The 27,679-nt window shown below is 37.0% G+C and overlaps 1 protein-coding gene across 2 annotated transcripts; it reads right to left on the bottom strand.

Moving 5' to 3' along the window:
- Positions 1 to 167: 167 nt before the first annotated feature.
- Positions 168 to 27,679, bottom strand: LOC126969872 (protein piccolo-like). Of its 2 annotated transcripts, XM_050815453.1 has the most exons (9): positions 26,950 to 27,679; positions 22,299 to 22,473; positions 19,618 to 19,813; positions 16,891 to 17,154; positions 12,703 to 12,956; positions 11,261 to 11,656; positions 5,689 to 8,029; positions 3,779 to 5,398; positions 168 to 3,316 (listed from the first exon to the last, which is right to left on the bottom strand). In XM_050815453.1, the coding sequence occupies exons 2-9, from the start codon at positions 22,470 to 22,472 to the stop codon at positions 3,249 to 3,251; spliced, it is 5,313 nt and encodes a 1,770-aa protein (XP_050671410.1). In that variant the 5' UTR covers position 22,473; positions 26,950 to 27,679; the 3' UTR covers positions 168 to 3,248. The 2 variants fall into 2 exon arrangements, with proteins under 2 accessions (XP_050671410.1, XP_050671412.1); XM_050815455.1 differs by lacking the exon at positions 168 to 3,316 and having other exon boundaries at positions 5,226 to 5,421.

Below are 27,679 nucleotides of genomic sequence, written 5' to 3'. Positions count from 1 at the left end.
TAATATAAACCGCTATAAATAGTACTCTGATCTCTTGGTTACCATTTTTGCTTCATAACAACAAATTGCATTTCTGGCGTCTTAGCGCAAAGGGGATCACTCAATACTTACTGCTTTTATGAAAATATTGGTAAATATGAATAGTATGTTAAGAGTAAAACAACAAATATATTTTTTCATTTATTAATAAACTAACTTTACAAATTTAATAATAGCAGAACAATAATATTCCTTATTTCTTTTCATTCATAATAATATGATAATAATTCACCATGACTCATACTTTACGAATATAATATGATTTAAAAATAATGGAGAACGACAGAAAAAGCAACTTACAGAAAAATATAATGCACAATAAAAACTATAGGTATGCAATTCTATGATTGCTAGCAACAAAAAATTTACAAGCGCTCTTTTGTCTGAAAGCGCGGGAAACCCACCATGGGTCATGTCTGTCGGACACATACTAGAAAAATATTACAAATAACATAAAGTTAAATGTTATTGTATCCATTTATTTATTTCACTATTTCTGCGACTCTATTTACAAGTAATATGTTTACATACATACCAAAACTATATGCTATTTATCATGTGTAAGCCTATATTTATAAGTGTTTAAACTAATATTTTGTATTCTCTCCTTCATCATAGATATATAAATGTATAATAAAGATATTTTTATCGGCATAAATTACTATCAATTAGTCGAAAAGTAAAACAAAACAATAAAACTAAAATGATAACTATACACCCAATATACACATCTAGTTTGAGAGTCCATTCACTATAACTATATGATACAAGCAGGTCAAAACTCTTACACTATACAAGGCTTCAACATTCCTACAGTCCGGCTCCAGACAATTACTAACATCACTATATACAACAGCTCCAGGACTTATCAATGTTTGAAATCATAAAAACAAATACTTAACGTGTAAAATATTATATTAATTTCCCCATCTATACGTAAAGATATACAAAGACATTACATGGGTTTTAAATCAATAATAATTTAGAGACTGATGATATATAATATATAATCTGCAACACCATGTCATAGTTCATTTATTATGGATCTGCTTTCCACCCCACAACTAACTACACACAACTATAAAACACTAAAATATATTTTGTCACATATTTGAACGCACTTTAAACCCTGGTATTACAAGAAACTCAAGTTTGATAACCCGACCACCTATTAAAACCACCAAAATGTTTACAAGAAAAACCCTTAAGTAATTTTACTTATCCTTTGAATTGAATTAATCTCATTGGATCATTCAAAAATATGTCAAAAATAAATAATTATTATGTTTATTAGACAATGCAGTAACACACAGCACTAACCACGGCACAAGTTTTCAGGGCACTTAATGTTAGTGTATTCTCTACAAAATATTCGAATTTATTACACTACATATCTATTAACACAGCTGTATTGTAGCACAGTGGAAAATAATAGAATAATTGTATACCTCAACTAAAGTTGTAATAATATTCTTGTGGGTAGGTGTGAAAAATTGTTACATGAGAACAACTAATGTACAAGTCTATGGAAAAAATTGATTTATAGCTATAAAAATAACATTTCACATCCACGAATTATTGCTTTTCATATTCTATCAGACTTAGGAACAGCAAAAAGCATTGAAACAAATCATAATGAAAAAATTTTAGGATTTTATGAAAAAACATTCACTTAGGTAAAATAAATACTACAGTCTAATTATGCAACTAAGTATAGCAATTTTCAAATATATACACTGCAAAAAGATCTTAATAAAGTAAAATGATTAAATAGCCACTGGTTCTCAAAGTAAGATTAATAATCCATAATTGAGGCGACTCCACCATTCTGTTGATAGTTATTATAAAACAAATAAAATTATAAACATTTCTATTTAGCAATGTTGGATGTCAATTCATTCCTTTAACATATAATATATATAAATATATTTGATTTAAAGTGTTGTAATCTTAATATGGAATAAAACAAAATAGATAAATGTAATTCATATTTCGACATGCAACCACGGTGAAGATGCCAAAGATCTAAAAACATTGGGGTTACAAAATTGTGTTTAATAATATTGTCAACAAAAAAAAAAAGTAAATATTGTTTAGAATACTGGAAGCCCAAACAGACAACTGTTGAAACACTCAGTCATGATTAAGTTCACTAAGAAATTATTTAAGTATAATAATGTCACATTCAAATTACAATTATTGGTCGTGAATTCTTAATAATAATTAGTAACATTAGCGGCGTATATTCTACCCGGGAAGCCGCGCATCTGTTCATGGTTACAATATCCTAATATTTGCATCGACAATTTCGCGTATAAAATGTTCTGTACAGTGTACTGCGATGTACCCGGCTTCCCGCTTCATCGTTCATAATCTACATCGCGGTGACATTACGAAGTTATCACGTGCAAAAACCTATGAAAATATCTTTTTAAAACTTTACGCATTAACTATAACTATAACTCTCGGGCAATTTACCTATTATAACAATGCGCCAAAGTCAAGTGCTCTCTGTACAATACATACACTTCTATTCTCTAAAGCTAAACTAAGGCTCCGCTTTACAACTCGCAGACGAGTTGCGCTATACATACGGACGCTTAAAATTCAAAGAAAACAAAACCTACAATTAAAAAACTGAGTGCTTTATAGTGAATGGTAACATCTTTTGTTCACTAATTAGAAAAGTATTATAAAACCCCACGCGATCTGAAAACACCTTAGTGGTAGGAGATATTGGACCATAACCGTTACAAATACTCCATCGATTTAGAACTACCGTCATTTTCACTAATAATTTACAAATCGACTCTTGCATATTGCACTTCACATATAAAATTTTTCCAATAACAAACAGGTGAGATTCATTATATCGAATATTCTATTCACAATATTTAGCAATCGATGAAAATGAACAAGTTGTTTAGTCAGCGCGTCAAATACGCCATAATAGTTTTCAAAAGTAGACAATTAATGCAAGACCACTAAAATAAACATTTATGTTGCACTGTTTGTAACACTCGCGACGAAACACAATGTGGGTAGTTGTAAATAGAAAAGTTCAACAACACGAAAAGCTCGGATGAACGCTGCACTGTTTGTAACACACGCGATAGACCATAACACGGGTAGTTGTGTCAGTCTATCTGATAGTATAAGGGCAGAGGGAGAGCAAGGGCAAGCGCGTGCGGACGCGCGAGTCGCCGCCGTCACTTGCCGTCGCGGGAAACACGCCTTCTTCTGACTGCGCCTGGACTTGCGGTCGGGCCCTCACCAACTGGAAGGCAATAATAAAAGTCTAAATAGGAATCAAAATTTCCGCAATATGTTTCAGTCAAAGAGGATGTAAATACTACGTAAAACTGCCTAAGTAAAAATTGAAATTTAATTAAGTTTGAAACATGCAGTCATATAAAATAAGTTTGAAATATTAGTAATTACAGTATCGTGATTGGCCACGAAGTATAACCCGGCTAAGTTTGAAAGCGAAAAGTTGCTTATAACATAGTAGATTTCGGCTCGGATTAATATAATCGAGTGAATCGCTTTTTTCTTAGAGAGTTTCGCTAGCCTAGTGCTCAATGTGATTTTGCGACAGATCTACGCTCATCTAATTGGTATTTTAGCAAGTATTAACTGAATTAGCAACGAAAAAATTATTGTATTGGTATTGAACTCAATTTCGCCCAATTTCATCTATATTTAAAAATAAAGTCAAATCATAATATAGAGACCTCACCTGCACTTCTCGTTTTCCGCCTTACAGCGGTGGAGTTGGGAGGCGCCGGAGTTACAGTTAGGGGACCGTGCCGCACCGAACGTCTCGTACCTACGCCTTCAGCATTCTTCACCACCTTCACTCCAACCTTTACGCCCTTAACGCCCTTTCCCCTAACTTTGCAAATCAAGGGCTCATCACTATCACTGTCCGAATCTTTTTTAGTCTTCCCTCCGACCACAGCGGGATTAACAACGGCCTTGGGATCGACACGCTTCGGCTTCTTTTTCAATCTGCCTGGGGATATACCCTCCTCGCAGCTAATGGTTGACGCGCAAGAACTCTCTGACTCCCGCCGCTTTCTTTTAACCGCTGCAACTGGTTTCATAGCCGCATTGGAGGCGTTTGCTGTTCTCGGACTTGTCTTGTCAACTGACTCCCTTCTTAAACAATTACGAGGCTGCAATGCGGGTGAATCTGATCGTTCAAATTTATTTATTCCCGGACTCAACCTTGGTGTTTTCGGATCCGCGGGACTATTCATTTTGCTACTCGATCTGGTTCGAACACTACTCCGCGCTACCCTTTCTAAAGCAGATGGAGATGGCGATTCAGGCCTTTTCCCTACATAGTCGGGAGTTGGTATCTCTATAAGCAATTGCTCCAGCAAACTTTTGTCAGGGAAATCTGCTTTTAAAGGTACCCTGTCAATTTTAGGTTCCTGCTGCTCTTTGACATCTCCTTCTCCGCATTTAGATTCACCATTCGAAGATATGGTTGCTTTTTCAGTTTTAAATTCTGATGAATCTAATGTTGTAACCTTTTCTGGGTTTGAATATGTGTATAAAGGTGGTGCGATTCTGCTAGGGAGATTGTCGAAGTCATCTACACCTTTTTCTTTTTTCAACGAATGATTTGATTCCTCTTTACATGTTCCATCTTTCAATGTTGCATTACATTCGAGTTTAGCTTCTTTATCACCTTTTTTATTCTCTTTTGTAAGCACATCATTGTCGTCCCTCCGATCTATACTCTGGCTCGAAATGTTCTCATTATCTCTTAGTATAGGCGTAGGTTCTCTCTTAACTTCTTTGGTTTGTTTTGTATCATCTGGTGGTCTTCTCGGTGCATCATCGCCATTAATATGGTCTGCGTGCATTTCTGCCAATTCCGCCTCAATATCTCCCATATCATCTATGTCAGGCGGTACAGGATCGTAATGAGGTTTCCCGGTCGCTAGTGATAACCTTTCTAAGAGTTCATCAGAAGCAGGCGCTGGATCTATGACGCCTATTATCCTCTGCACAGATGTAGGACTTGTGGATATGGGCATGTCCAAGCGTTCTTTTCTCTGCGGACCGGGCGGCGATTGGCTGGCTTGATTAGGCGACTTCTCCGACAAAGCATCCATCGACTCTATTCCAGAATCCTCTCCCTGTGCTTGTGAGTTAGGTGACCTATTATTGAATTTTTCAGTTTCTGGTCGCGCATTTCTTTCAGCAACGAGTTTGCAATATGATTTATCTTTGGGCCTCTCTTTCCTCCGTGGTGAGACAGGCCCAGATCGCTGACTAGATGCAGGTGGAGACGAATCTACACGATTGCTGCCTATCGTGCCTACGTTTGTCGATCCAGGAGGATCTGGAACGCAAACAAAGGTAGTCCTGTAAATATTTTTAATAATTGGAGGGGTGAGCCTCCTGAAGAGATATTCCTAATGTGAAATAAATCTCCTTATTAGGTAAACATAAAATTACATTAGGTTACCATATTAAATTTACAATGAAAGAAAAAGCATGTGAGAACTATAATGTACTCGCTACTGTTAAATATAAGATCTAGTTGATTGCATTTATGATCAAAATTCAAGACTGGTTTTTGACTCTATCAATACACTGTGTTAATACTATAGTTTTTAGAACACATCTTACCTGAACAGGAACTATGGCTGGTTTTCTTCTTCTTCTCAGAAGACAATAACCCATTAGGTGAGGTAATTGCACTATCTGTAAGTGTCCTTTTTAATTTCTTTTCGTCATGATCAAATTTGCCACTCTCAGAGTCATCAACACTTATCGTTCTTTCAACACCCTTATGACACTTTATTAACCTGTCCAAATCACTAGCACTTGTTTCTTTTTGCAAACAATCGCTGTCACCTTGCACTGATGTCACTTCACTGGATTTTATATCATTTTTCGTAACATCCTTCTCCACTTTAGAGGTTGGTAACTTCTTTTTATTTTCGTGATTATTCATCTCTCTGTAGCCTTCATTTTGCGCATATTTGCCTTCCTTTTCCAACATGTCATTCCTCCATTCCTTGTCCCTTTCGTTTTCTAGAACCTTCCCACTCTCATTTAACATTTTGGACTTTTTCTTTAACTTTAAACTTTCTAAGCTCTGTATTTTATTGTTTAATTTGTAATCATGCTTTGTTACTATATGCGCGTTCTTCGATATCGTCTTCATTCTATACACAACATTGCTGTCCCCAGTTACTTCTGTCTTTATAGTGTCACCTTCCCTATAGTGATTATTTAATTTTACATTTTTCATATTTAAATACTCATCAGTCTTTGAGTTCTCAGTACTATCACTTGACTTTGTTGCAGGGGACTCCACCGAATCTCTCCGATGCGATTTCTCATCTGACTCCAGAGATTTTCTGATTTTTAGCTTTTTTAAATGTAATTCACCAGGTGCTAACTTCTTCTTTTCTTTTTTTGAATTTTTAATTACAGCCGAATTTCGACCCCGAAGGCTAATGTGTAACGGAGGTACCCTAAGTTCACTATCACTGGCTTTATCGCCTTTGCCCTGTTGATTCATAAAACTTATATCTGCTTTATAAACTGGCTGCACAACTGGCTCATTTTTGTCTAGTTTCAGCCTTAATTTTATAGACTCCTTTTCACCAGACGGCGATTTTGGGGCTTCACTCGTGGGCGTGGGAGGTTTAGCAACTTGCGGTCGCGGTAAGGCAACTTTGGTGGATTTTACATCGCGCACAATCTTATCTTTTAGCACAGCAGGTTTTTCTTTAGCACCGACTCTTGGTTTACCTCCCTTTTGCGCTAATTTATCATCTTTTTTGATGATTTTGTTCTTCAGTTTATCATCATCTTTTTTGCTGTCGTCCTCATTGACTTTTGCGATTCCAAAAATATCCGGTGGATCTACTAGATTTTCTTTTACTTTGCACTGTGCAACTGTAACTTCTTCAGGCTTTTTATCTTGTTCTTTAGGTGGAGGAGGTGATGGCTCATCATCCCTCATAAGAGTTTTGATGAGGTATCTCTTGCTTTGCTCTTCTATTTCTTGAGCTGAAGCCTGAGAGCCCACAGTCGCAGTTGAGACAGACGTGGTCGCTCTAACTGGCAATCTCATTGGTGGAGGCATTGATGTAATATGATTAATATTTCTTTCCATCCGGTCCATATTCGTGCTGGAAGGCACATTTGTGTTTGATAACATATTTGTATTGGTTGAAATACTTGCACTTGGTGTCTTACTTGCATTTGGGAGCATTGTCATATTGGGTGCTATATTTGCACTAGGCGACCTACTTGTATTGGGCAATATGCTCATATTGGGTGATATACTGGCGTTAGGCGATATGCTAGTATTAGGCGATCTACAAGCATTGGGCATCATATTTGTATTCTGAGGTACGTTTGTATTAGGAGACACATGTGTATTTATTATGTTTGGTGCTTGTGATATTGCTGGCATGTTCATACTAGGTGTCATACTCGCATTAGAGATAGAGGCATTTGGAGGAGATTTAAATGGTAAATTTGTTACAACACTTTGATTAGAACTATTTTGAAACTTAGATATTTGTGGAGGCACAGGTGGTGGTGGCATGAAGTTGCCGTCGTTAAAATCTGTGGACTTTGAAGGCACATCACTGGGTTGATTGGGCATCTCCATGCATGGCCCATTGAGCGTTGGGGGAAATTGCCCCCCGGTTATTTCCTGTAGCAGCGCATCGGGATTCGGCTCTGTATTTGGTAGATCTTGTTCGTATAGAAGATCCAGTTTGGTGTTGGTATCAAGGTCTGATATAGCTGATAGGGCGGTGTCATCCAGGTTTAGATCTGCCCCAAGGGTGGGTAACAACTGGTCTAGGTCGCAATTATCTGGTAGATCAGGCAAGGAGAGTCCTAATGTGTCCCGGTAAGGTTCGTTCCAGTCCGGCTGGGTGGTGGCGGCACGAGAGGCCGCGCGCTGACGAGCGTTGTACTGTTGTTGATATCGTTGAAACTCCTGCAATATAAATATAAATTCAAAAATTTGTGCTCATAATAATTATTATTCAGCCTAATAGTAGATGATCACACCTCATTGGCATTAAAGTAACAAACGGCAAAATTGAAAAGTTGTAAAGAGGAAGAACAACGGTGCCTCCAGATACTTAGTCGCTAGTCGCATCATATTAGCTGTTAAAGATAAGGTTCAAGTCAAATTTAACATTAACAGTAACACTGACTTTAACATAGACTGCGGAATGTGTTGCACCATCATATTCCTAGGTAAGTCTAGTAGTGTTCTCTAACAGATAAGCGCCATTTAAATTTTTAAGCGCGAGAGACAATTATACAGACGGTTCATCATGTCCTTGTCTGCTTGGGCTCCTCTACTATGTTTTGTACATGATTTATGTTATGACTTAAGGACAATTATGAAAGCCTCATGACAATAGATTCGTTGACATTCTCTAAATTTCGTTATACGAAAGTGCAAAAAAATGATGTGATGATTGATTTTATTATGAACATACAGATATAAATACAAATAGATAATTGTACAATACGAAAGAAATTTTTTAATTAAAAGCCAATTAGCTTGTGGTACGTAATTTTGTAAAAGAAAGAGATTTTTTTTTATATTTTCATTTCGTCAAACGGAACTATTGAGTTCGAACTTGCCAAACCGACCTGCCTATAAGTCATCTTGTAAAGAAACAAAGCGGTGAAGTGGTTGTAAAACGTATGTTTTATTCCAAACTTTAGTCTATGACTATTTGCTACTTGGACATTGTGAAACAGCCCGTTTGTATATTATCTTATTTTCTGATATAAATTGCAACTATATGTTTTTTCAATAAATTTTACGTCATTTTAAAGGAAATTTTGTAAAATATTGAAAAAAATATGGCTCCCAGCTCTCAGGGTTATTATATTATTATTAAATTATTAAATTAGGGTTGCCAGGTGTACCGCTATACGCATTATTGTTGATTATTTACAACACAAAAAACACATACCTACAGAATCAAGCTGTGGGATCTTAGGCTATAAAGTCTCTATTTAACATTAACAATAGCTTTAACTAGCGAAGATTGGACGGTTACGGCTAACATTTAAAGTAACAGTCAAATGGTGCAACACATTTATACACCCGCCTGAATGACTCAAGTTTTGGCCAGTGTTGCAAGTTGAAATTCACCCAGATGTTCTTCCCAGAACTGTGCAGGGGAGTGCACACACCATGACTCATACTAAAAAGGGGAATGCCGGTGTTCTGGGCACTATTTTTGCCCCAACTCTTAACGACAACGTAATCCCGCCGACCCTTCCGGCAGTCCCCAGCTTATTTTACGATCGGCAATGATCAATGGCCGTCAAGCATAGCTTGCGCCTTGTTCGAACAGCTGGCAATTTTCTAGTGTACCTCTGACACACAGATGGACAGGTGGCCATTGACAGCAAGGCAGTTGGATACAGCTTAGGCACTTGATCAAGTATTGGACGGATTTACATGTGACAGACGCAGGTTACACGGACATGAAATCTCAGAAGATTACTTCTTTAGTATTAACTGCGTAACATCAGGTTGGATATTAGTTGGATTTATTTTCATAAAAGATAGAAACTTTTAAATATTCTCTTTTACAACTTCCCAGACATTTCTGATCTGGTTAATTTTCACTCTATATATAAAAATCTTGGAAATAAACTTAATTTTATAATTACTAGCCTTTCTCGCCCGCCTTGCTGGGCGAATTTTAAAAGGAAGGAACGAAAGGAAAGGAGACAGTTCGGATCCGGCAAACTACAGGCCTATTGCTATTACCTCCCTGCTCACCAAAATCATGGAGAGCATAATTAATCGCCTTGTATACTCTTGGTATACCTTGAGGGTCACCAGTTGATCAACGACCGGCAGTACGGCTTTCGCCATGGTTGGTCGACTGGCGATCTTCTGGTATACCTAACACATAGATGGGCGACGGCTATTGAAAGCAAGGGGGAAGGCCTGGCAGTTAGCCTGGATATAGCGAAGGCCTTTGATCATGTATGGCACAAGGCGCTCCTCTCAAAACTTACATCATTTGGGCTTCCCGAGAGCTTATGCAAGTGGACCTCCAGCTTCCTCACTGGGCGCAGCATACAGGTCGTTGTCGACGGTTATTGCTCGAATCCCAAGCCCGTGAACGCTGGAGTGTCCCAAGGCAATCTCCCACGCTGTTTCTTCTGCATATCAATGTTATGTTGGACACCTCCAACATACATTGCTATACAGAGTACAGCACTGGTGATGTCGTATACACGGGCCATGCAGGTCTCTCTCGGGAAACCGTCGATCAGTGCCGGGAGAAACTTGTGTCTTCTATCGAGTCCTCTCTCGAGAAGGTCGCAGAATAGGGTACATTGACCCTTGTCCACCACATTTGCCGTATCACCGTTCTTCTATAACACTTCCCCTAAAGCCTCGCCTAATATCGGAATACTGGACCTCAAAATCTCGAGCGATTGCCAATTTGCATTTTTTAATTTTTATTTATTAATTTGTTTGACAAAGCCAAATTGGCTTCGAAGAACCTGGTCGTCATTAATAGAGCATGGCAATACTTCAAGCCGGCCCACATTCTAGCGCTCTACAAAGCGCAGGTCCGGCCACACATGGAGTATTGCTGTCATCTCTAGTCTGGCGCACCCCAGTATCAGCTCGATCCATTTGACCGCGTGCAACGCAGAGCAGCTCGAAATGTAGGGGACCCAGTGCTCTGTGAACAGCTGTATCACTTGGCGTTGCGTAGAGACGTGGCTTCATTGTGTGTCTTCTACCGCATTTATCATAGCCGAATTCCACCCTTGCACGATACGCCACAAGTTAGGATATCATCCCCACAACCTGGATGTGTGGCGGTCCTTCACAGTGCGGTTTTCAAGGAGCTTTCTTCCTCGTACTACAAAGCTGTGGAATGACCTCCCTTTTGCGGTGTTTCCGGGACCATACGACATGGGTAACTTCAAAAAAGCGCGTACACCTTCTTTAAAGGCCGGCAACGCTCTTGTGATTCCTCTGGTGTTGCAACAGAATGTGGGCGACGGTGATCACTTAACACCAGGTGACCCGTACGCTCGTTTGTCCTCCTATTCCTTAAAAAAAAAGTTGGAATTCGAAAAATAAAGGCGTGATTGAGCCTCAAACAAAGACTATTTTCATTATATATATATATAAAGAGATTGTTTGTTAATGTCTACAACTTACTTGAAAACTTGATTGCGTTTTCTGATCCATCGACGTAGGCGGTGGAGGTAAGAGTGCCTGCAGGTCCTCTGGAGTGACTCTGGGCGGTTGAGGTCTCGGCCGAGGCGTTGTCTGCCTGTACGGCGGGGGAGGCGGCGGGAAGTCTTGATACGGAAACCGAGCTCTCGTTACTATAGTTGCGTTAGGGGGTGGAGGCTGGGGCGCTCTGTATTGCGTCGGTCGGGTTATGAACGCACGCCGAATGTAGTTGGGACGCTGTTGCCGAGTTGACATAGGCGTAGCCATTGGCGTGGGCATGCTAGGCGTGGATGTCGCCAAGGGCGCGGGTGCGGGCGTTCGTATTGTGGGGCGTCCGCCGCGATATTCGAAGGGTGCGCGGCCAACTGCAAGCTCCACCTATTTATTAAAACATTATGTTAAATAGTGACAAATGTGATTTTCTATAATAATAATAATAATTAGTGTCCGACTGCGGTTAAGCACACTTCAGCACAACATTATGGGTTCTAATTTTTAGCCGCGTGATTCGAACTCATTCTATTTAGGAAATTATAGATTATAAGTAATATTAGATTTTGTTTAACCGATTAATTTATTGGTGTATTTTAATAAATATATACAAGGCTGAATTATCCAATAATATTCTGCCTGTAAAAATAAATTTGAATTCGGTCCAGCCGGTTCAGTGATATAGAATTCCCTACTGGCATTTGCAAGTAAACATAAATAAAGATTTGGTAAAAAGTTTTTATTTTATAAATAAATAAAGTGCTCCATCGACCGTCGCTGCGTACGTTCCGTCCTGACGATATGTGTTAACCAACCGTCGGTTTGTATCATGTAGTGCTTTACTGACCAACAAACTGATCTGAATAGTACAGTCGGACACCAAATGGACGCGAATTTCGAATAGTTTAATTGTTGCTTATTATCTTGGTAGACGACGACAATCGTCGCCAAATGAGCGTTACAACAATTACATTTTCTACGTCTAATATATAGTAATATATTCATTATTGCGCGAAGGAAAAAAAATTAATTACTTCAGAATGTCGATGAAGTTTTGACGAATTATAGGCGAAATGAATATATAACGATGAATTGTAGGATACAGACATCCGTAAGGTCGGTCCGCCGAACGGTGCATCACTGAACGCGTTCATTTGCATAGATAATACACTATATATCAGAGATCATTCCTAGCGCGTCGGCCGATAGACGGCGCGCATGCGCACGCGCTATGACGGTCCTCGGACGCAGTGCGTAGCTAAAACACGTGCGGACGGTCGGTCCGGCACTGGACGATTAATGAATTTTCGGATAAATGAAAAGTGCGACTGACGTACGCAACGATACGTACGGTCGGTGGAGCACTGAAACCGGCCTTAGATTGTCTCTTAACCGAAATGTACGCTTGTAAATGATCAAATAACATAAGATACCTGCGAATCCTCCAGCCTGTCGAGCTTGGCGGGGTGGGGCTGCTTGGGTCTCGGCTGCGGCGTCGTCGCGTCGTTCTGCAGCAGGTTGACGAGCAGCGGCGACGACATGGCCACCGTGGGGGGCGCGGCCGGGGCGGGGGCGGCGGGCGGGGGCTGCGCGGGGGAGGAGGGCGCGGGCGAGGGGGGCGCCGGGTAGGGCGGCGGGGGGCCCGCGAACGGGGACGGGGGCGGCCGCAGGGGACTGGCGCCGATACCTGCGACGGAAGTGATACAACTACAGATACTGAATTACGTATTATAATAGTTTATTACATTACGAGAGCGGAAAGCCTGTCATTGCAAAGAGTTCCGACAAATGTGAGGTGAGTGCCGAAGCTGAGGGTTGACACTCGGAACAAGTTGCAAATAACGGTTCCGCCCGTGTACTGAACGACTATTTTTAATACAGTTGCGAAAAAATTAAGCAATTTAATAGTATAACAAAAACTCAATAAACTCAACTAAATAATCATTTCGTCCTTATAAAAGTTATAAGAAACGAACCGATATTGCTGAATACAATAGAAATCATCAGTTTTCATATTTATAGCATTATGCGAAACATCCTCTATCTCCCAAAATTTTCGGATATCCTTTAAATCAATTTTGACGACATGGCAATAATTTTGTAGTTGAATACCGCCACTCAAGATACAACCCAACTTCGTTTCTTGAGCAACAGGTTGCAATGCGCTTTTACGAATAAAGCCTGGTAGTATGATTAGTTCGTATACTTCTACACCTAATGTAAGATCTACAGGTCTTTTCAAATAGAACTCTGGATATGCTAAAGTTAATTTATTAATTTGTCGTCACTCTGGTTTGGTAAACGATTGGTTAGGCAAGTTGCTGACTATTTGTTTCATGACATATGCCTCTGTAGTAATGCTAAAGTCATTAATTAATGAGCATATGGTGATTTTAATAGCTCCCTTACTGCGTATAGATTTCTCTCCAACTCCTACAACCAGACAGTTTCGGTTGATGCGTGGTAAGCCTAATATCTGTGCTGCATTCTCTGTTATCACCGATGATTCTGCACATGGGTCAATCAGAACGCGCATGACGTGCTGGGAACCGTCTACAGCTTCAATATTAATCTTCGCTGTGGCTAATAGCTTAGGAGGTACTTGTGGGGATAAGGTTTAAACGCATATATTAGTTTTTCTAGGTTCTTCCACTGCATGCTGACTTGATTTTGTTGGTAAATACGTTATGTAAGCTTTATGAAGAAGTGTGTTATGTTTTTCTTGGCAAAATCTACATGTTTTTTCTGATCTACACTCCTTGCCTAAGTAATTTATTAAGCATTTCGTACATAAGTTGTTATTTTCAATGGTTCTTCGTCGGTTTCCTGGTGAATAATATAAAAATGTTTTGCATTGAAATAATGAATGTCCCTTTTTGCACAGTATGCACATCCTCTGTAATACGATATCGTTCGACTTAATTGATGAATGGTTAATAATCAACTTATGTTGAATATTTTTATTCACATAATTATTGTTTCTTATTTTATATGAGCTCTTCAGATTTTCATGAATGCCTGTCGGATAGAATGTACTCGACCGAAAATTTTGTCTACGCTTCGTAGACTCCAATGAGGTAATCTTAATTTCCAAAAAACTTAAAAAATCTGTGATAGTTGGTAAATCCCTCGGGTTCCGTAGCGACTCTATGTAGTCGTTATGAGTCTCTGTATCTAATTTTTGGACTAAGATGTAAACAATTAGTGGATCCCAAGATGTTATATCAACCCCCATTGCTTTAATAGCATTCAGATATCATTAGTGGTGTCGTGCAATCTTTTAATAAGTGTGGCTGACTGTTGTTGCAGATTTGGTAAATTCAGTAATATGTGAATTAAAAATAAGACGCATGTTACTATATCTGTGGTTTAAAATTTCCCAACAAATTGAGTAATTGTCTGAACTAATTTTTAAGTGCTGTACCAGTTTATCGGCTTCACCCCTTAATTTATTTTTTTAAATCCGGCACGAAGGACCACGTTGTACGGTGTTCTGGTTGCCGTACAGATTAATTTATTTTTTTAATTTTGCATCTTTTGTGCATTTGGTATAGATTTGTTTTTTTGTATGGTTAACTCATCGAATAAAATCATTTAATCTGATATTGAAACAAATTAGTAGCTTCTTTTTAGAAATATTCGCATGAATCATAAAAACTTCTATGAATTTTTGTTTGTAAAAAACTTCGTGGTTGGTTTTTTCTTTTTAATAGACATTATTTGGACAGTTGGAAAAGAGAACGCACGAATTCGGAAAAGGTAAAGAAAAAACTCGAGTATGTAACGCTATATGTCCCTGCAATACGCCACTTTTTGAGCAACTGTATTAAAAAATATCTTTCTGGAAGTATATTATTTAGGCTGCGTTTCCACCTGCAAGCAAATTCACGGAAGTCTTGCTCTTTTTTTTTTCATCTTCAAAATATTTATTTATTTATTATAAGGAACATATATAACAATATATATACAATAGCACCCAATAGTTCTTGCAATAATGTTTAGATGACGTACTAATTCCTGCTATAAATGTCTTGCGAGAAGCTCGCGGATTATAATCCGCGAGATAGCATACTATCGCAACTTACTGCGGAGGTGTTTACACACGAGAGCTTACGAGTGTCACGATAGGAACTATCGCAATTTATTCTATTCTATACTGTGATATCATGCCGCCAAGACGCATACAAAATACAACTGGAAGATGGTCAACAATATTTCAATATTATTCGTATGACCGCAATCGATTTAGAAGTGTTATTAGCAAAAGTTGGTGACCACATTTTAGAGATTTGATATCACCGAAGGAAAGACTCGTTTTGACGCTGCGATTTTTCGAATTTCATTCTCAGTTGTAGAAAATTCTTTTACAATGGAATTCGCCGGTTGCCCCACAAACAAGGATTGCATTCATAAAATCCTATTTATTAACATTATAGTTTCTTCACGAGACCATTCACGACTTTGTCGTTAACTCATTATTGTTTTCAATTTAAATAAAAACACAAGCCGTGCGGACGACACTTGCGGCGAGATATACGAAACTAGACCGATCAGCAGCGAGATCTGTCGCGAGATCGATGCAGACATGTTTAGACATGCTTTCGCAACTACTCGCAACAAGCGCTTGACAAACTGTCGCGACAGCACTTGCAACGGGGTTTACACTTGTAATCTGCTGTCAAACAGACTGTCGGACATTTCTCGCGGAAGTTGTCTTGCAGATGGAAACGCGGCCTTAGAGTGATGCTACAAATCGTCATTAATCGCTAGCTCTAGTTAGTAGGTGTTGCTCACCAACCTTCATATAATAAATGATCAATAAAATTAATAGCTTATTACATCACATTACGTCACTTTTCCTTCGGGTGCGAGTCTTTTTTTTTTATGAAAATACGAGTCTGACTCGGGTGGATGTTAATAATATTTATCTACACCCATGCTTTAAATCCTCTATTTAATATTCTGAAACAGTTAGCTTATTGGCAACATCATCCAAGTGTAATGTTGTACTGAATTTCGTAACAACACTCCTGTTTTTTTTTCGATCCCTTCATGCGAAAAGATTTTCAACATACATCCACATTCTTGTTGCTCTATGCGTGGTATCTGTATGAATTTCAAAAAAAGTACATTTTAGTTTACGCGCGTTCCACACTACCAGGACGTCGCGTGCCGTAAAAAAAAGTAGGTTATTCGAATTCCCGCCATTTTTCTTCGATATTTTTATTGTTTTGTTTACAAAAAAGTGAGCGATTCATTTTAAACGTTGCAAAAGAACATTATATTTGAGGGAATTTTAATTATTGCACTATACGAAATGTAAATTACTACTAAAATAAATAATTATTTCATTAATATTTAGTTTATTTGAATATAATCAGTAATGAATGATATTAGGTTACTACTAGGACTGGTGTTTTAATGTTAGCAGTAAGCTAACTGTTCCAGAATCTTTTAGAGGATTCATATTCTGGGTGTAGATAAAGTCTTGTATGCAACTGTTGATAATTAGGTATTAAAACACTTATGTGATACTATTATCATCACATTAGTGTTTTAATACCCCTTATTACACAACAGTTGCATAAATAACTAGTTATTCATCAATAAAACTCCCTCACCTAATGTATTCTCCTTCCGGTGTATAACCCTTGCCTGCGTCATACTTCCGAACGGGAACTCGCAGCGGTCTGTAGTTGGCGTGGGAATGTTCTGCGGTATCTTCCCATCCATCGGGCACACGGTGTTCGGGGACTTGAAGCTATCCCTGTTCGGTGCGGGCTCGCCACTCGTGGAGGCACCCTCAGAGTCTGATATCAGGCGACCCAGCCCGCCCAGTCCCGCCAGGATCTCCGAGTTGGAGGGCGATCTTGATGTTCCCGCATCTGGAAATATTTCCAATAGGGCAAATATTGTCAATCAATGTTTGTATGTAATGCTTTCATGAACTGTTCATACGACTGTAATGATGCCTTGCATAATGGAAGTGGTTTTACAGAAATAAAACTCAATATTTGAAAAATAAACACTGAATAAGTAACGAGTATATATTTAAAAACCTCATAATTCATAACAAGAACTAATAAACAAGTGTAGAGGCTATCCTCAACATAGGTTGAAAATTGACTTTTGTGTCAAATGAGCAGAAAGAGTTTACCAATATAATTTATGAATCAAAGATATCTTGTTACTTACAAATAATTATTTATTGTACTAATTTATTAATATTATTGTCATAAAAAATCGGGTTGCACTCCGGGAGTGAAAACTTCAACATTAACATTATGGATTTTAGCTAAGCAAAAATTCGGACGAATTGCTTTTTTTATCAGTATTAGGTTACTAGAATTTATCTGGTTAAATACAATATTCATTTATTGCGCTGTCGTACACAAAAATGACAATTTATATTACATAAAAAATTTAACACTACAGAACTATTACAATTATTTTACATTTATCTCTCAGAAAAAATCAAGTTTCATCGATAATTTCAACGACTCTTTCACCATCTTCATTACCAGCATAATCTTCGTCAATCACTAAAACTGATTAATAATATCTAAAACCTAATAATAAAACTGTAAAAATATTTCACGGCTGAACTCAATCCCTAGAACTCTCGGCTTCGCAATCACAATGATTCAACCACTGGTCCAATGAACGCGTGATCTGAGTGAGTTGAAATAGCCGAACTATAATTAGTTATTAGTATAAATCTTTCATCTATAATTTCAACGATTGTCTTACGAATTTTCGATCAGGCCACGTGTCCTGACGCGAGTTTGACATTTTATACCCAGTTGTTGAAATTTTCACTTAAATAATAACTAGTTGTTTACTATTGCAACATATTTTGTGATAGCTACACATAGTCACACAGTAGTAAGGGACAAAACAGACAATGCAAGTATACTGAAAGACCTCAGCAACAGCCCGAGTGTTGCTCATTCCACAGTTGGGTTGTACATGGATAATGTTCTTTGAAAACTACACTGTAGACTGTAGAGTAAGTCACACCAAACATCCAGACGATGATATCCTACTTCGTACCATGACAGAAGAATTTTTGGTCAAACAGCCTTTCCTCCATTCAAATAAAAACTAAAAAATCCAAAACGTTATAGGTACCAAATAGATGAGTTGAAAAAGACAAGAGGAGGGATAAATGTTTTAGATTGGTCATTGAAATGCTAAAATACGAATTGAAAAATCCCATGATTAAAAATAAAGATTAAACAAATAATTAAGCCGCAAATCTGTCGACTACTTCATGGCAGATTTTTTAACTGTTCTATATTATTTACTTAAAGGTTTAACAATACTAATTTTCCTACCGACACTACCGAATTTGGCAACACGCCTAGGAATACACTAATTTTTGTTTCAAGCGACTCGTTTTGAAGTTACGATAATTTTCGTTTGCGCATTATTTAAATAAGTCATATGGCTACTACGAGTGAGTGCAGTGTAGTGACGTCACAGCGGTCAACGACCCCACTCCGCAACGCCTAGCTTAAATAACTTGATATATCAGAAAGTATATGGTTGTATACACAATATTTTCTGTCAATTTTATGTGGTGATATTATGGTCTCGTATTTTATGCCGTACGCGTGTCGCAGGTGGCTCAGTGGCTACTCGCGAGCGGTCACGTGCGGAAGTGTTTTCGCGATTATTTTTTTCCAATATTGATACTTATAAATATTGTTTTTATGATTCTTGACACTTTTATCATACACTGCATTGTAAGATTTTACTGATTCAATCAAAAACTCGTCTTTTCCTTTATAATCCCTCGTCATTTTGTGTGGTGCGAGCGACGACCTTCAAACTGCAATGGTTCGAAATGACGAGGCGCACGGTGTTCAGATGCCGCGTACGGCGTCAACACGCCAGCGACGACGTGTGGAAGAGACCACAACAGTACATTTATATAGTAAGAACTAGATGACCCAGCAAACGTTGTATTGCCGATATTAAAATCGCGATACAAAAGTAACTGTCGATCGTAGACGGGTGAAAATTTGAAGTTGTATGTATTTTTTAATGCTGACTCATAATCAAACAAATTTAAAAATAAAAGGCCAAAAAAAAAACAAAACATCGTGTGGACCGCGCTTAACATTTAGGGGGATGAAAAATAGATGTTGTCCGATTCTCAGACCTAGCCCAATACGCACTCAAAATTTCGTGAGACTCGGTCCAGCTGTTTTGGTGGACTTCAAAGTTTAACACCATGAGAATTTTATATATTAGATTGTGACGCAGCGTAAGGCGTAACGAGGCGTCGCGTTCGGTGTAAAAGAAGACCATAGCCTAACCTACGGTGAACAGGGCGCCCTCACCTTCTGCCTCAGTGTTGATCCTGAGCTCTGCTCCGTGCTGCAGTCGTAGCGATATGGCCGCGTCACCGTCGAGCTGCACTGACAGTATGCCGAGCGCCCGCAGCTGCGGCGCACCTGCGGCGGCCAACGCTCGCAACCGCGCCGCCGCCGCTCGCGGCACGCTCAGCGTCACGCGCACAGAGTTCCAAGGCTCCACCTACCAAACATTTAGATATCCAACACATTAGAAGAGAGTTCATTCTGGATTATATCAAGGGGACGATATAACAAGGTGTTCGTATCCGCATATAAGAACTCATTGTGCAATCGTAGTCATAGTCGTCAAGGTAAAGTTAAAGAATGATTAAAATATAAATATTGACGCGGATGAGAAGACAATCGAATTAGAAGAGATAAGAGAATGAAGTAAATTGAGAACGGTCGGCCTTCGGTGTAATATTTAATATTTATAATTAATATGTTTAATAGAAAGTGAAAGAATAAGAATTACAGAATATATTAGATTGTTTTATTCTATGCTGAGATGGTTTGGACATGTCGAGAGAATGAATGAAGAACGATTGACGAGAGTGTATAAGGCCAGTGTGAATGAAAGTGTTGGAAGGGGTAGACCTAGGCGGACGTTTCAAGATCAAATCAGGTACGTCTTGAAAAAAGGCCAGGTCAAGAGTACCCTAAACCGGAGAGCATGTATGAAAGCCCTAAACCGGAGAGCATGTATGAAAGGAATAATGAAAGTGGACTAAGCGAAACAAGTATGTAAGGATCGTAGCAAGTGGAAACAAGTGGTCTCTGCCTACCCCTATGGGAAAGAGGCGTGATTTTATGTATGTATGTACGTTTTATTCTATAACAATTCCGCGTGTGAGGGAGGACTAACGCGCTACAATATTATTAACACAAGGTAAATGATTCCACAATAAGTTATAATCTAGGGGTAGTTTCTTAATATTCAATTAAAAAAGCTACTTAGAGAACAGCATTCATTATTGAGAATGACTTCGTGCCAATTTTATCGCCCTTCATTACAAATCAATACAAACAAATATTATACCATAATTTTCATGACTTAATATAAACACTTCCAAAATAATTATCATTTACCGAAAATAAGATACAACGACCTTTCTTGCCGAGTGTGATTGTTAACACTTAATGGACCACCACCATTTGCAGGTTGTCTGTGGTTCAATCGTAATAAACACAAAAGAACACAGATATTCCACGTTCGCACGACACGCCACAAGTTAGGATATCATCCCCACCATCTGGATGTGTGGCGGTCCTCCACAGTGCGGTTTTCAAGGAGCTTTCTTCCTCGAACTACAACGCTGTGGAATGAGCTTCCTTGTGCGGTGTTTCCGGGACGATACGACATGGGTACCTTCAAAAAAAGCGCGTACACCTTCCTTAAAGGCCGGCAACGCTCTTGTGATTCCTCTAATGTTGCAAGAGAATGTGGGCGGCGGTGATCACTTAACACCAGGTGACTCGTACGCTCGTTTGTCCTCATATTCCATAAAAAAAAATGTTTTTGGTTACATTTCTTTAATCTATAACATACATTAAATCACGCCTGTCCCCAGAGTTGTAGGCAAATAAATATACAGAGACCATTAGTACTTAAAATAGCTACAACCTTTAGTACATTGTTTTTAATACATCCCTGATCTGGTCGTGGAATGCACACCCAGCTCCACTTTTCTCCCAACACTTAATTCCACATTTGCCTTTCCAATTGTGTGTTTCATTCAAGACCTAAGAACAGGTGACACGTGCACAACCAGATGTGCCTTGTTGGGAACATTCTGACTCCACATTTACGGGCGCAGGGCCGCGTTCACTTGATCACAGAATAAAAAGGAGTAACTAAAGAAGTTTTACGTTTCGAAGAAATAGCTACTTTAGCTGTCTACTATTAAGAGACATTTTAAGTCGTACTCTGTTCGCAGCTACGGTGGATTCACAATATTGATATAGTATTTTATGCAACAGATGTATAATGACGCCAGGAGCGTTTTTTGACCTACTTATACAACGTGTCGCATACATTAACTTTTCTACGACTACATTATATTAAATAAAACAAAAATTAAACAAACAAATATCACAAGTTTTCGAGTTGCCGCTTAAATGGGCGTATACATACTTTTATCTGGTGGTTTCATTTTCCCTTCAAGGTTTGGCAAAGGTACACCCATACAGCCAACACTAAATAAACACTGGAAAACTCTTTAACACCAATCAAGTACATAACCCAAGCTTGGTGGTCCTTCCATAGAAGCCACTATTGACTATATGAAGAATAAAATAAGGGGAAAGCCAACAATTCGCCTGTGCCCTTCACACTTCGCCATTACAGTCATGAGGTAGGTGTAGATGTGTGACACTCATAAGGGACTGTAACATTGCCCGGAGTAGACGAACCACTTGAAAGTTCACATGGATCCACCGCCAGCCTGTACGTCGGCAGAACTAGAGGCAGCGAGGACGTGTATGATCGGACTGGATGATGCGCGCCAGTAGCCCAGTGCCACACACCTGAGCGTACGCTATTGGCTCTATCTCAGCATTTATTACATATATATCTTACCACCGAGGCCTGACAACATCTCCCCCCCCCATTTATTGTACCTATTTCTAAATCTTTTCTAGTCTGTTCTTTCTCCTTGTTTTATCACCTTGTTAACTTTGAGCGTGTGCCGATGGGGCTCCGCCAAGAGCGCCCGCAGCTCTCGCAGCAGGCGGCGCAGGCGCGCGGGGAAGCAGGGGTCGTGCAGGTCTCCCTCGCACGTCACAACCACGCCGCAAGAGCCGCCGCCCGCGTCTGCCCCGCCGTCGCTGTCTGCTGCCATGCTGGAACATTGCAGATACCCCTTTATAATACGGAACCCAATGGCGGAGCTGTAGTAATAACTGAGACAAATATCATTAAAAAGAAAATAGTGAATACCAAAATGACAGTTACGGAAATTAAAATTTCTTAGATTTTATTACAGTATTATTATCTAGTATTTAAAGGCAGTTATTCTCTCAAAATTGATTCATTTAGAATTCTTTTTGATGTCATTTCTAATATACTAGATACTACTGCCGCTTCGGAAACAAATCGCGCTGTCAAAGAGAAGAAGCGGTGCAAGAAACTCTCTTTTTGGCATGGAATTATTTGTAAATTTTACAATTTGTTTATACCCTTTTCTGTTAAAGTGATTCACAAGCTCTAGTAAGTATGATTTCAGTATAAAATAAACTGGAATGGTCCAAAAATTCAATGTTTTCAGCATCTTTTCATTTATTATGGCTTCATTGATCTCCTAACAATTGAACACTTATTAAACAAACTACGTCCCAAATACATAAAAAACAAATTAACATTAATCCATTTGTTACTGCTAGAAGCACTTTCAGAATCAGCAATACATTTTTCAATACATTCTATAGTTCTATAATACTAATTATTATATACTGTTTCCAAGTAGTAAATAATTCAATGTAAATCTGTAGGCTCTGGCTATGACTGATCTAAATTCTACTTTATTATAATAGTAGAATTTTAACAATTAGAAAACAAAAATAGCCAAATAAATCATGATCAAACTTAGTACAATAAATTATAAGTGAGAACATGTAATTGCACAAATAATATTATTGATAAAGGTAATTCTTGTGGTGTAAATAAATACTGTTATATTTTGAGCTCAGATTGATAAGGTACATTTTGTACATTTTTGATAGGGTTCTCAGCTTAGAATGAAAAAGCTTAAAGCCTTAATGGTAAGAGAAATAAAGTCATGACCATGTGACCTTATTATTTTAAGTATGATCAAAACTACTTGAATGCTAAAGCTATAATTAGATTTTTACCTGGATTTTGAGTGAAAAAATTCTCAAAATTAAATATTTCTTGAAAATTTAATTAAATAATGTTATACTCCTTTAAATGTACACACAATACAATATAATGTAGAATAATACACAGTATCTAATTATGGGATAGAATAGATGCCTTGGTGGTAACTTAATTGGATGGTAACATAAAAAAGATAACTTTGATCTTCTCAAAGTGTCTAGCAAGCCACAATGTGTTCTTGCAATGGCAACCCATTGCCAGCTAAAGGATTTTGGATATTCAAAAAGGTCACATTATCATATTGGGATAGCATGTAGATTATATAAGAGAAAAGAAATGTAGTAATAATAGTTTTATGCTATCCTATTTATATGTATGTAAATTGATATATGGTGTCCATTCCCTTCATAAATTAGCATTGTGGTGTGGAAGTTGAGTGGCAAATAATAGCCTAGTAATCAATTTATATATTATTCCACATAATATCCATGGTATCCAATAAACATGGTATGTTTTAATGATCTACACCAGCATTTCCCATTTGCCAGGTCGCGACCCGGTAGCAGGCCATCACTGGGTCACAAAATTCTTGCTTCATTACTTCTATATATCTATAAAAATATTACCTTCTATAGATTGAAATATTCATAAGGTTTAAATAGATAAATAAAAAGTTTAAAGTTTATTTTTTTTTACTTTTTATAACCTTCTTACAATTAATTATCATGTAGGTATTATTTTACTTAATGAAACTAGCTTGGGTTTTAAGTGGGTCACAAGGGTTCAGGGTGAAAATTAGCGGGCCATGGCAGTACAATGTTTGGGAAACACTGATCTAGACAATTTTTTTATAAAACTACAGTTCCTAATATAGTTTAAATTATATATGCAGGGTTTTATATATTATTTATCAGTATTCCAGTGTATACAAAATAAAGCAATACTGTGTAAACATAACATAAGATCAAAAAATCTACCATAGATTAGAACATACAGAACATCAAAATTTTCATCTCATAATACAACAAGTATAGTATTTTTGTAATAATATATACTATTTTAATAATAAATAAATATGTGTATTATATAATAATGAATTAACAGTCCAATGTCTATGTGTTTTTGGTCTTCAGATTCATAATATGTATGTTTATTTGATACCTTATAAGATTGACACCACTTTTGTGTTTCTTCTGGTGTTACAAGATACTTATGGTCTGTGGTAATCACATGTCATCATGGAGACATTCTCATTTTATTAATTCAGGATCAAAATTGTTTAATTTAGAAAAATTAAACCGCAAACCACAAAACATATATTTTAATGCTAATTAGCTAACCCAGCAAACATTGTTTTGCCATATAAATTGTATTGATCTTTTGCTTGCTAGTTGATAAGAGATGGCGCTAGTTGTATTCATTAGTAACAATCACACTTCTTTTATATTTTGTATAATTCACACTATAGTTTTATAAATTATAGCCTGTGTTGTTCTGGCGTGTAAGCTATATTATTGTAAAGTTTCATCAAAATCTATTCAGTAGATTTTGCATTAAAGAAGTTAAAACATACATCCAGACAGACATACTTTCACATTTATAATATTAGTAGGATGAATTAACAGAAAAAGTATATCTATCTATGAATATTGATGTAATGTTGCCTGAGATGAACCTAAGTTTTATTATATTTTTTTTTATTGTTCAATACTGTAACATGTAAATGGTAGTGGCTCATACAATGAAATATTATGTTAAACACACACACATATATATATATATATATATATATAATACTTAAAAGAATTCTTCATAATATAGAAATATTTAGAAAAATATAATTTATACATATACAATTATTTTAAATATAGACCATTCAAAAATTTCAAGGAAGTTTAAATTTACTATTTCTGAACACTATTTCTATTTGGAGTATAGGGTCATGTAAAATATTATTACATGAGATAAAATGTTTGTTTTTATTGGGATTAGAAATATTTTATAAGTATGTTTATATGTTTATAATCTGTAACACTACCACTAATCATCATTCATTATAATTCTTTCTAATCCTTCCCTTTTATATTAGAAGTGTAATTTATGAAATGAAAAAAAAAAGAAAATACTTTAATTGTTTAACTTTCATTAGTTTGTTACTTGAGTTGCTTTCATGTTATAATATTTAATTTATCTTATTATTATCAATTATTATTATTATTCTCAAGTGTAAGTAATTAAAATTACAGAAAGTAGAAAATTAATATGGGAACCCTTTCAGGGACTGATAAATATTATGTAAGTTTTGTTCTATTCAGCAGAAAGGCATTGATTAACTGAAATTAAATTATATTTATTTTATAGCGCTGGCACTGATAAGCATAAATAAAATAAGTCATTTTGTGTAATATACACTGATGAAATGTATTCTTACATTCTAATGTATGTTAATGATAATTTTATAGCATTGTTATATAATATTAGATATTATGTAATTTTGTGGTGTTTTATTAAATAACTGTTTTACTTTTATTCTTTATATCAATATTTCAGTGTCATTGCCACTGTAGACATTACAGTAATATGTATAAGTTACTTGGTTATGACTAAACTGGATTATTTAGCTTTATAAATACAGTTTTACATACAAATATACAAATAATTATTGTCTATTTGGTAAAGTTTTTTTTGAATGCTAAAATTTATATTTAACTGTGATCACATCCAAGTGTAGTGACATGTTTTATTGAACATATTTACTGTAGTTCTGGAAAGTTGTTAGCTTTGCAACATCAATCATTTTAAATGTGTTTACTTTCTTAACAAAAAATAGTTCGGACATGTGTTATGTTATTTTCGGCAGTAATAATGTACGTATGTTTTGTCTTATATTTGTAGATCCATTCCAAAAAATATTCTAAGACTGCAATAATTACTGATGATGAACAGATTATATATCAACTGATCTGTTTGTTCATAAGCTAGTGGCAGTTCACCTAACTCTCTTTTGAAATTTCATATGTACATTTTAGGGTCTTGCTTATTAATCAAATTTTAGACAGACTTTTTTTATTAGGAAAACCCTGTGTAGCTTTGAAATACAAAGGCAAATCCAATATCCATATAAACCATTAATACTTTCATTTATTAATAGATCTATAAATATGTGTCACAAAATTTAGCTGTTATATAAATTTATGATTGTGGACTCTTATAACGTAAGAATAATCAGTTCAAACGCCAATTGATTCCCAAAGTGAAGTTTATACCGTGATTCGAACTTTGTGTACAATACAATGATCGTGATTCAAGTGTAAGATGTAACTGCAAGATTTTTAATGTTTGTTTATTACTTTAAGCATTTTTAGTGTCCCTTGGGACCCTGAACCACTGTGCACTGAATACGGGTGTTTCTATTTCATTGCCGATAGCACATAACCAACACAATCCTAATGTAAATAAACCTAAAAAAAACACCAACTCACCTATCATACAATGTCACATTCCGCTTAATACCACTCAATTTCTAAAGTATCGTGCTCCAAAGCATCCTGGGGCACCAAGTGCAACATTACAATCCGATCCGACCGCAAGCCAATATCAATTCTATGGTCACTCACTGTCCACTACAGAACTGCCAAAACATATGATACGCCACTTATGTCCCGTCCCAACTTTTCTAGTGACTTTGCCCGTATTTAAGCATCAAATTCTTACATGCGACCATACGGCTAGATTTGCCTGAATTTCCTTACGAATCAAATCCACTGATTTACGTTCCAGTGACGCAAAGCTCATACATCGTGAAGAGCAGCAGCCATTTTGAAATGTACGGGGAGTACGGTCACGGCATGGAACATTTCTTATTTGTATACTTTCTCGTCATTCATTACCGATAGAACTGTTGTTTACAGTTATTAAACTTCACACAAAATCCATATCCACAATTTTTGTCACGAAATTTCACTTCGTTTTCTCATTGAAACTATCCAAAACAACCTAAACGATATCCGATAATTCCAGCTTACCCCATTTGCATGACACACATAGAATTCTAAAACAGCACATAATACACTACAATTTAAACATAAAACGTACCGCGCTGTATTCTTCAAAAATACAGCATTACATCAGGATAATAGTTCAATAGAAAAGTTTGTAAAAATATTAATATTTATTTTACAAATAGTTGTACGGTACGAACAATAACAACGG

The sequence above is a fragment of the Leptidea sinapis genome, chromosome 19 (assembly GCF_905404315.1).
Source record: "Leptidea sinapis chromosome 19, ilLepSina1.1, whole genome shotgun sequence".
Taxonomy (NCBI): Eukaryota; Metazoa; Arthropoda; class Insecta; order Lepidoptera; family Pieridae; genus Leptidea; species Leptidea sinapis.
Note: the sequence above shows the minus strand (reverse complement) of the source record. Positions and strands in the feature narration are given on the sequence as shown.